General features: G+C 36.8%; 2 protein-coding genes across 5 annotated transcripts in view; one reads left to right on the top strand and one right to left on the bottom strand.

Moving 5' to 3' along the window:
- Positions 1-14,696, bottom strand: part of VPS50 (VPS50 subunit of EARP/GARPII complex) — a 127,688-nt gene extending 112,992 nt beyond the window's left edge. For 2 of the 4 annotated variants that reach the window (XM_009453622.4, XM_063814746.1), the window contains exon 1: positions 14,500-14,634. In XM_009453622.4, coding sequence (XP_009451897.1) covers positions 14,500-14,532 — 33 coding nt within the window. In that variant the 5' untranslated portion in view covers positions 14,533-14,634. Of the gene's footprint in view, positions 1-7,085; positions 7,155-14,499 lie in introns of all 4 variants that reach the window. The other 2 variants (XM_519203.8, XM_063814745.1) reach the window with 2 other exon arrangements.
- HEPACAM2 (HEPACAM family member 2) overlaps positions 14,661-18,560 on the top strand; it is a 43,746-nt gene continuing 39,846 nt past the window's right edge. The window contains exon 1 of the mRNA XM_063814747.1: positions 14,661-14,787. The gene's annotated coding sequence lies outside the window, so the exon portion shown is untranslated. The remainder of the gene's footprint in view (positions 14,788-18,560) is intronic.

Raw genomic sequence — 18,560 nt, 5'->3', positions numbered from 1 at the left:
CCACCTTCCAAATCCAATAAAATCATCAATCTTAAATTCTGCTTTTTAAATGTCCTTCCAATGCAACCCTTCTCCATTTCCTATACCTTATGTTCCTGTTTTCTTCTTAATCAGTATCCTTGTCCCCAACCTCTACTCAACAACTCACCCCATAAAACTGTAATCTTTCTTAAAAAAATTAATCGCCAACTCTTAAAGATCCTGAATACATTTCTATCTACTCCACATCCTCTCCTAGCTGAACTCTATTGTGCCTCTACTCCTCTGCAATTATCTATTTTTGCTTGTCTCCCCCACTCAGGTTGAGTTAGGAACAGTCTTGTACCTCTTTGCATCTTCAATGATTAGTAACTGCCTGGTTCCATAAGTGTTTGCCAAATGGACTGTATGAATGAACTTATATGATTTGCTATGAAAGAAGGGTTAAGAATCTCAAAGCATCTGAAGCCATGAGAAGCATAATTTCATTAATGGTTAAAAAGAACACAACTAAATACTGTTAGCCATGAGCACCTAAGAAAAACTCTTAAATGATTTTGCAGATCCATAGTTAGAGTCTCCCTTAGTACCACCTGCAGGAGACACCTGTCCTAAATGATACATAATCCTAAATTGAAAGTCTTTATCACGACCACTAAATAAATTCACCTAGTCATAAACCTCAATACTAATCCTCTCTAATACAGACACCAATATGCAAATCTTCTAACAAAAACTGCTCAAAAAATTATTTAGAATGTATATTTCTTGTGTCATATTTCTCCTACAAAATTATAATATAGAAAGTATAAAACATTCGAGCAAAAAGGACTCCAAAAAAGTCTAGTTCAATAGCATCTTTTCACAAATGAAGAAACTGAGGCACAAAGCATTAAAATGACTTCCTTTCAACAAGCTGTATTTTTAAGTCAATACTTCAACCTATGTCTCTTGACTGTGATTCAAGCACACTTTCCACAAATTTCGGTAAAACTGTAAACCAAGCTCTGCAGTTAGCATGTGGTTTTAGGATTCTTTTAATGGATTTTAAGAAGTCAAGTCAAATCGGTTTATCTGATTTCACAGAAGTACTAGAAACTCTAGAAAACATTCTGCTCAAATTCCTAGAATTCCTAGAAATTCCTAGAAATGCTTCAGAGTAGGCAGGTACTCAATAAATATTTGTTGAATGGATGAAGTATAAAAAAATTATTCCTTATCCTTAAACAATTATATTCTCAAATGTTGACTGCAACAGACATTTATTTTGTCACCTCATCCTATATTTTTCTTTCATGAAAAAAAAATCAAAGGTAAACCAATCATGTAAAAGTAAAGACAGCTGAATCCCATTACTATTTATGAGTTAATTAAATTGAGGCCAAAAAAACCCCTTATCATTAAAGAATACTATGAGGAGGCAATGCTTCAGTAAAAATTCATAAAACAATATTAGTATCAATACTCTTTTTCAGGTTCATATTGTGCCATTGTGGAAGTACTATGGAAAGTGTATATTAATAAAGGCTGGATGTAGATTTTATAAGGTTCTGAATACTGGTATTTTTACTTTTTAATCAGGGTTCAACAAATACTCTCAAACACAGTCCAAATAAGTTCTATAACTAATAACGTTGTGGCTCTACTATCATATATTATAACAAATACTAGTTTTATTCTTAATTCTTGTAACCAATTAAGTAAAATACCTTTCATGTTTAAATGGATTAACAAACTTAGAAAATACTACCTAATTTCTTATATCTTTATCTCTGCATGAAAATCCCACTAATTTGAAATATAACAGAATCCATTTCGAAGAATGAAATTTTAGGTCATTCTATCTTATTCTACAAAAATTCTCAGTAAAACTTCCAAACGATTTTTTAGAACAGCTCCTCTATTTCCTGTTGCTCCATTCTTGAGATAATATTCTCATCTTGGCCATTGGTTCCCAAACCTGGCTCTACACTGGTATTACCAGGGAATCTCTAAATATTACTGACACTTGCCTCCACCCAAAAACGGTGATTTAATTGGAATTGACCATGGCCTGGGGACTGTTGATTCTAAATGTACAGCAAAGTTTGGGCACCACTGATCTTGGCACTGAGCTATTTAAGCTAAAATTCCTGAAATCTGTCTAAAAGTTTCCTTTCCTCTAGCAAGTTCTGAAAAGAACCTTAAATGTTTTCTACTTTTCTATACTATTTTATCCACCCAAATTCCAAATTTCCAGTATATAGATTACCATTTGACTTGCATCTGCTCTTAAAATTGGGCACAGGATCAGATTGTCTATAAAATGCAGAAATTGTACCAGATGGTTTATACAGTTTCTTCCCACTTTGAATTTATATAGTTCTAAAATAAATGAATAAATAATACCATCTGGCTTATCAAGCACACCTAGTGCCCTTCAGTTCTCCTTCACTACCCTCCTTTTTCTAGCAAGTTGAAGCACATACAATTTGCCAATATTTGACCATTTTAAACTTAAACAGCCATCATTTATCCTAATATTTTCCTCCTACTTATCCTTTATACTAGAACCTTTTCATGTAACAGAACCCAAACTAACCTATTTCTTTCTTGAAAATGCCACTGAAATCTCTCAATTCCCTGTCCTAACTTAGAAAGATACTATGAAAAGAAAGGAGCCGATTCCTGAAGACCAGGCATATGTTTTTTAAAAGTTGTACCTACAGTTATGAGTGAGGCAGAGCTATTAAATGAAGTTAATGTTTATAAGTTTTCCATATAAGAATTAACAGTGACTACTTAAATAGCACAAATTGTTAAGTTCAAACAGTACTCCCCTAAGCAAAACTAATGGGTACCTTGCTTTTTAAACCTAGAATATACTGTGAGAATTTTCTATGTTTTATATATATATATATATATATATATATATATATATATATATATATATATATATATCACCAAGTTAAAAACCCAAGCTTCCAAATAATTTCTAGAGTATGATACCATTTTTAAAAGGTTGTATAAGTTATAATACCATTATAAAAAGCTATACTGACTACTTCCTGTAAAATAACTGCCAATTTCAAAGAGTTTATCTCATCGCCCTGTTTCCTTCACAGTATTATAATTTGTAATCTCCTTACTCCTGCTTGAATGTAAGCTCGCTGTCTGACAACAGGGAAGTTTTGACTTTTGGAGAGAACTTTTGTCTTTTCACTGCTATACTGCCAATCCCTAGAAAGTATCTCTAGCACATAGAAACTCAATAAATTTGTTGAATATGCATAGGGAAAAGACCAGTAGGCAATGTTAACCTTGACAGTGTTGGTGATTTTTGTGATTTTTTTTTTAAGATACCTTTTTCTGTTTATGATGGTTTCTGTTTAGAGTATACATTAATTTTATATTTAAAGCAAAAGTTATTTCAAAATAATCATTTGAATTAACATTTTCCATTTTGTTAAAATGCTTTTAATCTTAATTTTAAAAGATCTTAAAGATCTTCTTCAATTACATCAAATTTCAGGTCAAGAACTAGCAACAACATTAATTTCAAAGCAATTATACAAAAATCATTAAAATATATGTGTTATGATCTAAGTATAAAGTCTTATCTAAATTGTGAAAAATACTGAACATTAAAGTTACAACAAGCTATGCTGTGTAGGGAATTTCTGAATGAGTCTTCTTAACTCCTGATCTCAGTACTGACTTCAAACCTCATCCAAAGACTCAGTTTACTGACTGGAGCTTAGCCACTCTCTGGACCCAGCAACTCTCATGTTCTCAGAACCACCCAGAAAGAAGGCAGAAGCTCTGCTCACCCTCCATCATTTGTTATGCTATAGGAGAACACAGAAAAAACAAACAGGCAGATGAAGCTTGTAGGGATTTCTTAGTGTAAGGTTAAATGTAAGCTTACAGCATCAATACATTTTTTACTATTAACTGTTTTATTATTTAACTAACTTAGCTTCTTAGAATGTGCTAAAGAGACCAGTGCTTTAGGCTTACTCTTCACCTGAACCATTTATATTTGCTGACCTTGTGATCCCAGACTGGCCACTCCACCCAAGGCCAGTTATCCTAAAAGTACAGACAGCACTGGTCACTGATGGAGCTAGGGGTGTACAGTCAATAAGAAGACTGTGTAATGAGATCACCATAAATTCACTACCACCCACTACTGGGAAAACATCATGGCTCATGGTGGAAACACAACAGAAAGTTCTTGTTAAGACTGTAATGTATTTTTTTAAAGAGGCTCACTCATCAATTTGACATTGATTCTGCAATATGTAATACAATCTAATTCAAGGTATGTTCATAACGCATGATAATCTTTTTCTTAACTCAAAGAAATAAAGAGAATTATTGTCAATTAATTAGGATTTATGGCTATCTCTTGTTTCCCAACCTTTTCTTTTTTTTTTTTTTTTTTTTTTTTTATTATACTTTAAGTTTTAGGGTACATGTGCACATTGTGCAGGTTAGTTACATATGTATACATGTGCCATGCTGGTGCGCTGCACCCACTAACTCGTCATCTAGCATTAGGTATATCTCCCAATGCTATCCCTCCCCCCTCCCCCCTCCCCACCACAGTCCCCAGAGTATGATATTCCCCTTCCTGTGTCCATGTGATCTCATTGTTCAATTCCCACCTATGAGTGAGAATATGCGGTGTTTGGTTTTTTGTTCTTGCGATAGTTTACTGAGAATGATGGTTTCCAATTTCATCCATGTCCCTACAAAGGATATGAACTCATCATTTTTTATGGCTGCATAGTATTCCATGGTGTATATGTGCCACATTTTCTTAATCCAGTCTATCATTGTTGGACATTTGGGTTGGTTCCAAGTCTTTGCTATTGTGAATAATGCCGCAATAAACATACGTGTGCATGTGTCTTTATAGCAGCATGATTTATAGTCATTTGGGTATATACCCAGTAATGGGATGGCTGGGTCAAATGGTATTTCCAGTTCTAGATCCCTGAGGAATCGCCACACTGACTTCCACAATGGTTGAACTAGTTTACAGTCCCACCAACAGTGTAAAAGTGTTCCTATTTCTCCACATCCTCTCCAGCACCTGTTGTTTCCTGACTTTTGAATGATTGCCATTCTAACTGGTGTGAGATGGTATCTCATAGTGGTTTTGATTTGCATTTCTCTGATGGCCAGTGATGATGAGCATTTTTTCATGTGTTTTTTGGCTGCATAAATGTCTTCTTTTGAGAAGTGCCTGTTCATGTCCTTCGCCCACTTTTTGATGGGGTTGTTTGTTTTTCGTGAAAATGGCCATACTGCCCAAGGTAATTTACAGATTCAATGCCATCCCCATCAAGCTACCAATGACTTTCTTCACAGAATTGGAAAAAACTACTTTAAAGTTCATATGGAACCAAAAGAGAGCCCGCATCGCCAAGTCAATCCTAAGCCAAAAGAACAAAGCTGGAGGCATCACACTACCTGACTTCAAACTATACTACAAGGCTACAGTAACCAAAACAGCATGGTACTGGTACCAAAACAGAAATATAGATCAATGGAACAGAACAGAGCCCTCAGAAATAACGCCGCTTACCTACAACTATCTGATCTTTGACAAACCTGACAAAAACAAGCAATGGGGAAAGGATTCCCTATTTAATAAATGGTGCTGGGAAAACTGGCTAGCCATATGTAGAAAGCTGAAACTGGATCCCTTCCTTACACCTTATACAAAAATCAATTCAAGATGGATTAAAGATTTAAACGTTAGACCTAAAACCATAAAAACCCTAGAAGAAAACCTAGGCATTACCATTCAGGACATAGGCGTGGGCAAGGACTTCATGTCCAAAACACCAAAAGCAATGGCAACAAAAGCCAAAATTGACAAATGGGATCTAATTAAACTAAAGAGCTTCTGCACAGCAAAAGAAACTACCATCAGAGTGAATAGGCAACCTACAACATGGGAGAAAATTTTCGCAACCTACTCATCTGACAAAGGGCTAATATCCAGAATCTACAGTGAACTCAAACAAATTTACAAGAAAAAAACAAACCAACCTTTTCATAGTCATTAATTTTTAATAACATTACATAAAACTATATGGAATGCTTTTTTTAAGTTTTTGTCTGAACCACTTCATGCAAAAGGGTTGGTTATAATTTTATTGCATTTGGAGAATATGTTTCAGCCTAACCCAAAATAAAAACAATGCAGTAAATACAAAATTCACTTTAGCAGGTAAGGCACCTGAAAGAGATGAGAAATCATCCTCCTAAGGAGCTGACACCGAGGTGTAAGGAGAGGCCTTAAACTGCTGATCAAGAGAAGCACACCCTGTGTATTCAAATGCCTGATGCAGAAAACAAACAGTATTTTCACGTATCACTCTCAAATTAAAAAATACAAAAACAGACATTCAGAAGTGCCAGCTTAATCTGTGATGGAGCAGCTATTCACATGGGCAGCTCCAAGCAGCAACACTCCAGAAAAACAGCAGGGATTTAACAATACTTAATAATTCCAAGGGGAATCCAGCTAGCTTTCAAATAACCTATATAAAATTTGTAAACTGAGAAATTCACGTGACTATCAGAGGATTAAAATCTAAAATACCTACAATCTAGGAGATAAGTTATACAATTCAGTATAAATACTATGGTTTAGATGCTTATTCAAAAACCTCTGCTCCACAACAAAAATATAATCATGATTTTTGGCACAGAATGTTAAGAGTATAAAAAGTCAGTAGTCAACTATTTCATTTTATTTCTACAAATTACAGCAGATAAATCAATAAGAGTGTGTGTGTGTGTGTGTGTGTGTGTGTGTGTGTGCATACACATATATATAACTGCTGTCAGGCTAAGAATTTAATATAATAAATTCCAAATTTATCAAGTTTGCATTTTTTGCTTTGTTATAATGCATCATGCATACTGCATCCCAACGTGTAATGAAACAAGCCCTACACCTACTTATACAATAAAAATTTACCTAGCTTATCTTAACAACCATCTGCCTGTGGGAAAGAAAAGCTTCTGTGAATCAATTACTATCCAGAGGCAATCATATTTTCTTAAGGGAGTAAAAAGTCACGCTCACACGTGTAGCTCAATACCTTTCCAGGGACCCGGAGACTCTCTATGGCACCAAGATCACTGAGGCTTTCTTGAGGGCTTTTCAGACCCTTAAAAAAATAATAAGATGAGGAAAATTTTAATCATGCTGAAGAATTATAAAAGGATAGAATACACCTACTGAAACAGAAATGACCACTTTAAAAATAGAAATTTTCCTGCTTCAAAATATGGAAGATATATTCTAAAAGCAATCATCATTTAATACATAGAGTACTATTATTAAATCACAGAAGGGTGTACTTTTGGTATTTTAAAATAAAAGAGTATTATACGGCAACTTCACAACTAATGGTGGAAGTCCAACCCATCTATGATTTGAAAACAGCCAAAAGTAAAGAAACTTACATAACAAAAAGCATTCTATAAAAGCCACTTGTATATACAATAATAATTACTAAATCCATCAGGAAAAAAGTCCAAGCAATAGTATTATGATTCACAGATACAATATACTAACCAACTAAGCTAACATATAAGTAATCCCTTCATTTTACTTGATTATTTCCCACCAATGTATCCAATTCATGCTGCATAAATTAAGATTGAAGTCTCATATCTCACTGTCTTTTATCTGTCCTTTAGTTCTTTGGTGCCCTGTACTTTCTATATTCACATCAACTGAGGGATTCTGAAAGCTTTATTTGTACCAGGGGAAATTATTAAAATAGAAAGAAATCAGCAATTTACATTTTCTTTAAAATCCTCTTTTTAAAAATAGGCTATTCGAAGCAGACATTTAAATGTCCCTGCAATATTAGTTTTTAGGCAAAATTAGCTATTATTAATTTGAGGAGAGATTTATGATACAAATTGTCCTTTAGGTGCCCTATATTGGGGATCCTTAGTAACCAAAATATATGGTATGCTTATGTTGACTATTTGAGACTCAGAGCAGAACTTGCTTATCTTTAAACTACAGAGATGTGTATTTTCTCTTCCCTGTTGTAAAATACCACTAGTCACATCTAAAATTTTTTATTACAAAGTGCTCTGCCTCAACCCCAAGTTTTCCATTACCCCCAGAATATCTAACCCACTCACCCTTCTCTCCCCGTCTCCCTCTCTCAGGCACACTTACCACTCCAAGAAATGAGAAAGCAATACATCACTTTCAGAATTATCTCCTCTACAAAGTCTTCCTAAATCCCTATGCTCCAAAGAACACAGTATTTCTCAGTATAACCCTTGGATCATGTCCATCAACACCACCCAGGGAACTTGTTAAAAGTAAGATTCCTAGGCCCTAAAATAAACCTAATGAATAGGTTTTTCTAGATTTGGGCCAGGAATGTGCATTTTCCCAAAACAATACCTCAGCAAGACATCTTCCAAGACAATACCTCAGCCAAAGTAGTAAAGTTTTAAATTTTAAATATATCTTTCTCTTCCGAACTTTAAGTCCTAAGGAAAGGGAGAGACAAAGTCCTATTTGCCTCTGCAGCCCAGTGGCTAGCAAAGTTCCAGAAACAGAGTAAACAACAAAGAAATGAGTAAATTATTAGGTAGAAGTCATTGGTCAGGCTCCAATCTCCAACAAATTAGCGCATTGTTCCCATGGGAACATGTAATTGACTGCAAAAAAATTTCTAGGAATGCTTGCTGGAAAAAAAAAAAAAAGGCCTAAGGAGGTTCAATATGCCTTCCAATGAGTGAGGGAGAAAAATAGCATGTTACTAGTCTTGGGCGGTTTGTTCTTCCCTGTCTTGAATTCTCACCAACAGTCATGAGGGAATAGCATCAAAAGTGGTAAAGAAGGCAAGGCTGAGTTACCAAACTACACTTCTATATACATTATATATGCACACACGAAAGTAAAACTTCCCAATTTGATTCAAAATCATGACCACCCCTAAAATATATTTTTAAAATGTAATTGCCATGTCTTTTAAACAAACATTTTTGAAAGTACACATGCTCCTCGACTTACAATTGGGTTATGTTCCAATAAACCCATCATATGAGAACATATGGAAACATACAGAAGAAAACAGACACTGAGACTGCCTGAGGGTAGAGGGTAGGAGGAGAGAGAGGATCAGGAAAATAACTATTGGGTACCAGGCTTAATACTTGGGTGACAAAATAATCTGTACAACAAACCCCTGTGACACGAGTTTACCTATAGAACAAACTTGCATAGGTACCCTTGAACTAAAAATAAAAAAATTTTTTAAACCCATCATAAGTGGAAAATACATTTAATAATCTCAATAAAACCATCATAAACTCAAAAATTCATTAAGTGAAACCACAGTAAATCGGGGACCATCTGTATAGATTTGCTTAACTAATCTAACAGAAATCCCTGAAGAAATGTATCATATTTAATTTCTCTTTCCCCAGAGCTAGTCGGTAAAGAAACCAATGCCTGAAATGTAAACGTGATATATACCAATATCTAGAAAAAGTAGTCACCACACAACAATTCAATACCAATACACGGCAAATTTCTGCCAAATGTACAAAATAAAAGTAATACAAATTGAAAACCCGTGTACATGTTAGGAGGATGTAGAGTGAAGTGATTATAGCAATGGGCTCTGGAGCAGACCACTTGAGTTTGTATCCTGACTTTCTTGCTGTGGTTTTGAACAACTTATCTATCCTTTCTGTGCATTATATTCTATGATCATTCATAGGCTATTATAAGACGTAAAACAGGCCGGGCGTGGTGGCTCACGCCTGTAATCCCAGCACTTTGGGAGGCCGAGGCGGGCGGATCACGAGGTCAGGAGATGGAGACTATCCTGGCTAACACAGTGAAACCCCATCTCTACTAAAAATACAAAAAAAAATTAGCCGGGCGTGGTGGCGGGCGTCTGTAGTCCCAGCTACTCGAGAGGCTGAGGCAGGCGAATGGCATGAACCCGGGAGGCGGAGCTTGCAGTGAGCCGAGATCACTCCACTGCACTCCAGCCTGGGCGACAGAGTGAGACTCTGTCTCAAAAAAAAAAAAAAGAAGTAAAAGAGGTCATGTATGTGAGAAGCCCAAAATACTGTCTCATATATCTCAAGCATTCTGTGATGATTAACCATAATTCTTAATATTTTTATTATGACAGAAATGCTTTCCTTTTATCAAAACAGAAATGAAGAATTACATAAATGTCTCAAAGCACATCTGACATTCAACTGTACTTTAGAATTATAGATTTTTAACACTTTATCAGTTTTATAAACTTCTACTAACAAATGAAGTCATTCTTATTTTATCTTCATCTCTCTAAAGCATGAAGTCATGGTTTTAACTACAGTTCTCTGCCTTTATTAACACTTTGATGCTATCATTAACCACTATTTGATTTTCTTTTGTATTTGATGTTTGTGTTGATGATTCCCCAGTTTAGACATATAGAAAATTCAGCATAAATTAACACTTGCCTCTTCATTTACCCAAATCAGATTAACACTTCAGACTACTTCAGTTATGTCTACGTTAATCCTCATTTTCCATTTACGAAACCAGCAACTATGTCTTATCCATCCAAAGAAGCATCTGTGATGATTTGTGTTTCCTTCTCCTTTCGGCAAAACTCAAGAGTGTTTACACCCAGTCCCTAATTTCTCTCCCCCTATTTTCTCCTGAACCCACTCTAATCAGGCTTTCCTCCCCACAACTTCATGAAAACTGCTGTAGTTGGGGCACCAAGGACCTCCACGCTGCTCAATCCAAAAGCACATTTCTCATTCTCACTCTCACCTTACTTGACCAATCTGCAGCATTTAACACAGCTAATCACTCCTTACTCTTTTAAATTCTTTACTTGGCTTCAAGGCAGTCTTCTTGGTTGTTCTCTTCATCCCACATTCATGCAACAAATATTTATTGAGCATCTGCTATATTCCAGGTGCCATTCAGGAAGCTAAAGACTTCTTACCTCACAAGCTGCATGTTCTCATTCTGCTTTCCTAGATCCACCACTTCCCCCTGAGTTTTTAACACTGGATTCTCAAAAGCTCCAACCCTAGATTCTTTGTATATCTACACTCATTCCACTGGTGATCTTAACCAGTTTATATGCAGTCTACATGTTTGTAACTCCCAGAGTTTTAGCTATACCCTGGATTCGCCCCATAAATTCAGATTCATCTGGCCAACTGCCTACTGTATCTCTCCAGTTGAATATTTAAGAGGCTTTCAAATTAACAAGTCCAAAAACCATGTCCCTTCCCTCAATCTGTTCCTCCCTCAGTTTTATCCATCCGAGGAAATGGCAATTACATTCTTCCAATTGCTAGGGCCAAACTATTTTGAGTCATCCTTGATGCTTCTCTTTCCCTCACAGCCCAAACCCAATCTGTCAGGAAATTCTGTCACCTCTACATTTACAGCATATTCACAGTCTGACCTCTTTCAACACTTCCACCACTAGGGTGGAAGGCTTACACCCACCCTCTCACCTGGATTACCACAGTAGCCTCATCATTCGTCTCCCCTGGTTTTGCTCTTTTCCGCTCTTCAATCTGTTCTTAAAACACGGGTCCAAATGGTCTGTCTGAAGTGTTATGTCCGATTATATCATTCCTCTATTTGCCATTTCACTCAGAATGAAAGCCATGACCTTGCTATTACCTATAAGGTACTACATGATCTAGCTTCCTGCCTTCAGTCATCTAACCTTATCCTGACCTCATCTCCCACTACTCTTCTCCTCACTCACTTCACCCACACAGGCCACTTGCAATTTCTCAAACAAGCTCCTGCCTCAGGGCCTCTGCATTTGCCTTTCCTTCCACTGGAAATGCTCCTTCCCAAATATCTACATCACAGAGTTCACTTCCTCACCCCCTTCAGGTTTTTTTATATTACCTTCTCTGTGAGGCCTTCCATAGCCATCCTATCTAAAATTATAAGTGACCTCAAATCACCAACAATTCCCAGGACTTTCTATCCTCTTTTCCTCTACAGTGTTTATCACCATGTCTGCCTTAACACTTGTTTATTTTTTTTTTTTACTTAGAATAGTACCTGGCACAAATTGCTCAATAAACATTTGTTGAATGGACTGAAAGAACAGAGGTGAGCATAATGGAGAAAGATGAAGAACAGATCTCATCTAAATAAAGAGAGCTAACAAAGCCTTCCTTCCTCCCATTACTTTGCAAACAAAGATCCCAGGACAGCTGAAATGTCCCAAAACTTAAATTTCACAGACCTTAATTTCCTATCTCTCCATATTAACTCAATATATATTATTAGCACATTCTATAGGTTCAAAAAAAGAAATACTTTCATGTATACTTACTTGTAATCCTATTAAATTTAACCCAATAATAAACTGTACTAATTCAAACCCTCAATGTAAATAGCAGGCACACTAATTTCATACCTCATAGATTCAGGAACTGTGCATCAGTATCAAATATGTGAAAGTCAAGCCATAACATATATAATTAGGATAACTTTAAATATGTATGCAAAACTCCTAATTTTACCTCACTTTGTACACAGTATGGTTCCAGCTTTTTGTATGTGTTCTTTAATGTATTTTTTTCCATTTCAATTAAACACAGGTTTGACCTGCTGAAATTCAATAAGCAACTGACTAAGGCTTAAGTGTTACCATTTTCAGCACAATTGCATTACATTTAGGAGACATACACTTACCACTGCTATCTGAAATTTTTTTCTCTCCTCAGTTTTACAAAATGAGGTCAAAAAAACTAAACCAACCACAGCTACCATACAATTATGACAACGTTAACTACACTGAACCGTATGGCAGGCAACAAACTTGAGACAGCATCAAACAGCTGATGCACAAAAGTCCAAATTCAACATTCCAAAGGCAGTTTAGAGGTATTAGTGATATAAAGTACAAAAGTATATATTGATTTAAAAATCAAACAGGTACCGAAGTCAGCATGAACTTATCTATTGCTTGAATTACTGCAACAGCCTGCTTCCAGTTTTCCTGCTTTTCCACCATCAACATAGCCAATGTAACTAACGGTCTCTGCGTTCAAGCACTTCCTTGATAATGCCCAGGAACTCCGTTAATGCCTTAAACTCTTTAACTTCATTATATCATGTAAACACCACTATCAGGCTAACTCCATAAGGCACACATTATTCCTATTTTAAAGATGTGGAAACAGATGCTTAAAAACGTTATGTAACTTGCCGAAAGTCACACAGCTGCCACAGGATACAGCAGGACCCAAACTCATCGTCAAGTAAGAAGTAGTAGGACGCACAACACCAGTACTCAACACATGTGAGCAATTAACAAATGTTACTAGCCACTTACTTAAATATTTTTATTATTCACAGAACATTTTGATTATATTTTCATAACATTAACAAAATGATCTGACATAACTAAAATAATCATGTAAGGGTCATTTGTGCATTGTGCAAGAGAAATACACAATTTGTATCCTGTTTATATATCTCTCAAATTGTGAATTCTCAAATAAGAATGTGGAATTTGAGTTATTTTTGTAATCAACAAGAAAAAAACTCACAAATATACCTTTCACTAAACGATTACCTTCCACATTCTCCAAACTTCTAAAAGCCATGTTGATTTAAAACTCTAATCTTAACTATCTTTCATATTAAAATAATAAAATGACCAATTCTAGTGAAATATTAAAGCTGAAGTAAATAAAGGTAGCTAAAACAAAGTCATAATCAATAAGTACATAAAAGAAAATTTCTGCACTTCTTAAATGAAGCTGAGGCATTATTACGAGGTCCCTAACATTTATGAGACAGGTTACAAAATAGCCAAAGCTCTTATTCATGAATTTCCATTCTGGGAAAAAAAGAAAAGATCAGTATTTTGCCATGACAAAAATAAATTTTTTAAAGCAGAATTTCACAAAGAGTTTTCACATATATTAGCTTATCGATGACCCTCATAACAGAACTGTGAAATAAAATGAACAAAAATAATTATTTTCACATCCAGAAACGTAAGCTACGAAGTTTGGGGACTTGCCCAAAATCCAAAAGCTACTAATTCTGTCTTCAAATCATCCGTTTTCAGTCTTTCCAGGTCACCTCTACTGCACAGACCACACCACCCTACCCAGGCTATCAGCTCGCATATGACAGACAGCCTGGATGCGGAAGACCTTGCAAGGAAGCTCGGGCTGTTCTGGAAACACGGCAAAAAGAGGAGGAGGGGAGACAAAGATACCCTGATTCCTTCAATGACTTATTTTTAAACGAATGTTTCTGGGAGGCTGGTACCCGCTGGAGCAGTGCTCCAACCCAGGCGGCCTAGGTGAGTTTTCTAGGGTATGCCCCGGCTTCCCAGTCCCCCTGACACCTGCCACCACCCATAACTTAGATCTCCGCCCGCCACTGGCTGGGGACAGAACATCTCGGCTCCTCTCACTTCCGAGATGAAGGAAGCCTTTGCTTCAGCCGCCGCGGCTTACCTGTCGGGTCATGAGAGATTTGATTTTTTGCATGTCGAAATCCTGAGGAGGGTACCCTGCCTCAAAGAGCTAACAAATCATACCGAGCCACTACACAGCTGGCCCTGACACTAGGAAGCCATAGTGGGTGGTCACGTGGAGGAGCCGACCCAGGCTATCCTGTCTTGCCCTGGGCATGCTGGGAACTGTAGTCTTCTGGACGCCGGCGGTAGCAACGATGAACTAAAGTGGCCAACCCAGGGACTACATCTCCCAGCAAGCAAAAGAGCGGGTGCTTCAGTTAAGCCGGTAAATATTACTGCTCAGAGCGACCACTGCGGTCGCCGGTCTTACAAAGGTTCTTGCACTAGGCAGTAGCTACTCTTCGGCGAGACGGAAACCTAAGTCACAGGTGACTAGGCGTTGAGCGAAAGATCAAACTCAGAGGAGACAATATATAAGCCAGATTGACGCGATGTCCCCTAGGAGTGTGAGGGAGGAAACCTCACCTGGTCTGGAGGGGCGGGGTGGGAGAACGAGAGACTGACGCGAAGGAGAAGGAACTCAAGAAAGGGCTGTCACTGAGGAGGGGTAACCTGAGAACTCGAGACTACCCCGGGCGCGCTGGGTTTGGCCTGAGGAAAGGTGTGCTCTAGGTTGCCCAATAGGCGACCCTCCAGGTTTAGGGCTGTTCTACCTCAGTCTTGGTATCCCCTGCAAAAGCTCTAAAATCGAAGGATTTTGACGCCCGCCTAATATTTTACCTCCGTACTCTAAAGCAGTGATGACGGGAAATACGACAATAACGAGTATACGTGTCACTTTAAAGTCCTCTTTTCAACTTTTGGCAGTTTAGTTAAATTGGGGAAAGGAACAGGAGTGCCTTTGGGGACACAATTTTAAAAGGACTTTACAATTAAGAGAATATGAGAAGAAGAAGAAAAAGCAGCCCTAAAGCTAACAATGATAGCTAACACTTATCGAAAGCTGAGTACCTGTCAGGAACTGCTAATAGCTTTAAATATATGATTTCATTTATCCACACAAGAATCCTGTGGGTTCCCATTTTAAAGATGATGAAGCAGGTATGGCGAAATTAAGGAACTTGCCTAAGATTACTGCAGATGTGCAAGTAGAAACTGAAGGATTAATCGGTCATCAGATGTGTTAAGATTTTCATGTATTGTGCTGAAGAAAGTTCTAAAGCATGGCACCAATTTTTTTAAGTTTATTTTATTATAATGTTAACTTCTAAAAGTATGACACAGACCCATAATTTCAAAAATATTTCTTAGAATAAAAAAAGTTCAAGTGTGTCAACCTAATAAAAAATACTAGGTGAACAATAGTATGGGTGGTAGTCAGATATGGCAAAACTAATAAAGGTGATTTGCAAATGACTGAAGTTTGGGGGACACTAACAGAGGTTATTTCTGATTCTGAAATTCTATTTTCTCACCCCTTAGAGCCTCGTTTTATTAATTTTTACAAATGAAGTTGTAATATTTTATATAGGGCTTTGTAAGGATAAGTGAGATGATGTAGGTGAATGAAATGTATAAATTGTAAAGCACTATACAATTATGAGGTATTATTGGTTTTGATTCTGCCCAGTTCTCTACTCCAACAGAACCACCTTGTGCATACTTGTATCATCACTGCGTTCAGCAATTCCTTTGAAATTATATGTTTACCTATATGCTTCTCTGACTCTGTTATTTCTAACCCCTTCAAGAAATTCTGGTCACATTTAGGGCAAGTCTAGTTTAGTTCATTCTTTACCTTCTCTAATCTTAATTGTCAGACTGTTCTTTGTGTGTGAAAATCTGCAATATTTAGAAGTCCCTGAAAGCATCAAAAGAAACAAAAACTGCCAGCCATATTAGCCTATAAAATAAAACCCAAGCCAATAAACATTTCTTGATTGTTGCACTCAAGGCAACACTAAAGTAAGCACTTTGATTAATAATCTATGGTTGTGGTCACAAGGAGTTCACAGTTGGGTTTAAAAGCATATCTTAGGGGTGATCTGAGTTCAGTAGATCTCAAACCTGACTGTTCAGATTCACCTGAGGTGTGTGCTGTTATTATTGTTGTTTTCTTTGGGGATGTTTGTTTGTTTAAAATCTTCAGTGATTCTTAAAGGCAGTCCAGCTCTAGCATGTCAAATCCATGCTGTAAAGATGAGAAAACGTATCTGTATAAGGGTTCGAGACCACATATTTCATGAGAGCTTGATCTAGGACTAGAACCCAGATTCAACCCCGGAATTTTCTCCCTCACATACTCAAATACACAAAGTTAAAGATGATCCCCCCAAAAAGTTTTTTTTATCTAATGTGTGTATTTCTATTGGCCAAATTCAGAAAAATGAGTGTTATCCCTATCTATTCGACACTGAAAACGCAAGAAAGTATTGAAACTTTGTTTTACTCCAAAACTCTACATTTTAGTTTATTTCCTACAAACTGGAGAAATGGATAAAAATGGATACAGTCTTCTAAATGTTTTAAGGCTATAACTATAATATTGAAAGCTTGTAAAGTAAATCAGCGCTGGTGTCTAAATAAACTATATTTTCTAATTCAGCATACCTTAACACTATATGAAATAATTGAACCTTACGTTATTCATTTCTATCTGTCTACGCTCAAAAAAACAAAAAACTTGGCATCCTAACAAACACTTTTTAAAAGGTTTGACATGCTATTTCCTTTCCAATTTTCAAAAAGGTATTTATTTTTAAGATTTATTCAGGACTTTCACATTTACCTGAGAGCTGTTGTTAGTGATAGTCCAGTGCAAAATAATGGAAAGTTTAGATGGTCTGCCACCAAATCCTGGGGAAGGTTTGCTGGATACCAATTCCTTGGTAAAGGAGTGCAGAGCCAAGAGTTAAGTAAATTGATCTGATTCAGGACAATAGGATTAGTAGTAAAGTAGGATAAGGGCATATTACTAATGGCCCAAAACAGGAGGAATGTCTGGAAGCTTAAATAAAAGCTGAGACCCTGGTTTGATTAGAAAGATAAAATTTCTTACCACTCCACAAATACCAAAGCAGTGGAGAGATGCAGCCCCTCCAAGATGATATGACTACACTTCTTGAGCAGGCCATAACAGAAAACAGAACACTTGCCGAAGGTAAAGTAGTGACCTAAAGAGGTGCCCAGGAAGAAGACATTACTGCTTAGTATTTAGCAGCCATATAAGATAGATCAAGGCTTCCGCGAGGCAGCTTTGTAGACTTTACAGAAGTGAACACTAGCACAGGCATAGGCATATGTGATAGCCTCCTCTGGCAGCTAACTCTCCCTGTAAACTGGAGAGAATCCACTAATTACAACAATAAGAAACATTTCTTTCCCCAGTTCTTATTCCCCACTGTTCTACATCTACATTGACCTTGGCATTTCACCACTTCTCCTTAATTGTTTCTGCCACTGCAAAACATGCGTGTGCTAGCTACTTGTGATTAAAAATGTGGATGTTTGAAATTCATGCAGCAGACATTTACTGTATGAAGTAATACCAGTCTGCAATTTAAATAAACTAGACTGTAAACTGTGTAGTGTGATTTGAGAGGTAATAAAAATCCCTGCCCCCAACAAACATACACACACACACACACACACCCTCCTGCACAGGAGTATACGTGTCCATATCCCATTGTAAATTCACGTGGACACACACACGCATACTCTATCCCAGTGGCTCCTTACATTGCTTGCAGTTTAATCACCGTGGATATAGATTGTTTTAGGTTAATCAGCCTTCTCATTTTAAATGCAAATATAACTAAGATTGGTAAACAGTAACACTACAGGCCCTTTTTTCCTGACTGGAATGATAACAGCAGAACTTCCCAGTGGGTTACAGGTGTGATGTGAGATACGGATGGTAGGAAAATTCTTATAATTATAAAACACTTCAAACTATTTTTAAGAATCATGTAAAAATTAACAATTGTTGAAGTTAAGCTTGAGCACTCTTTTTCTCACTTCCTGTATAAACATGTTGAAATCAGAAGTTACTCCAGCAGGTAAGAGTTTATATCTACAGTTTACCACTAGAGGGCGCTT

This window comes from Pan troglodytes, chromosome 6 (genome assembly GCF_028858775.2).
Source record: "Pan troglodytes isolate AG18354 chromosome 6, NHGRI_mPanTro3-v2.0_pri, whole genome shotgun sequence".
NCBI classification, from domain to species: Eukaryota; Metazoa; Chordata; class Mammalia; order Primates; family Hominidae; genus Pan; species Pan troglodytes.
Note: the sequence above shows the minus strand (reverse complement) of the source record. Positions and strands in the feature narration are given on the sequence as shown.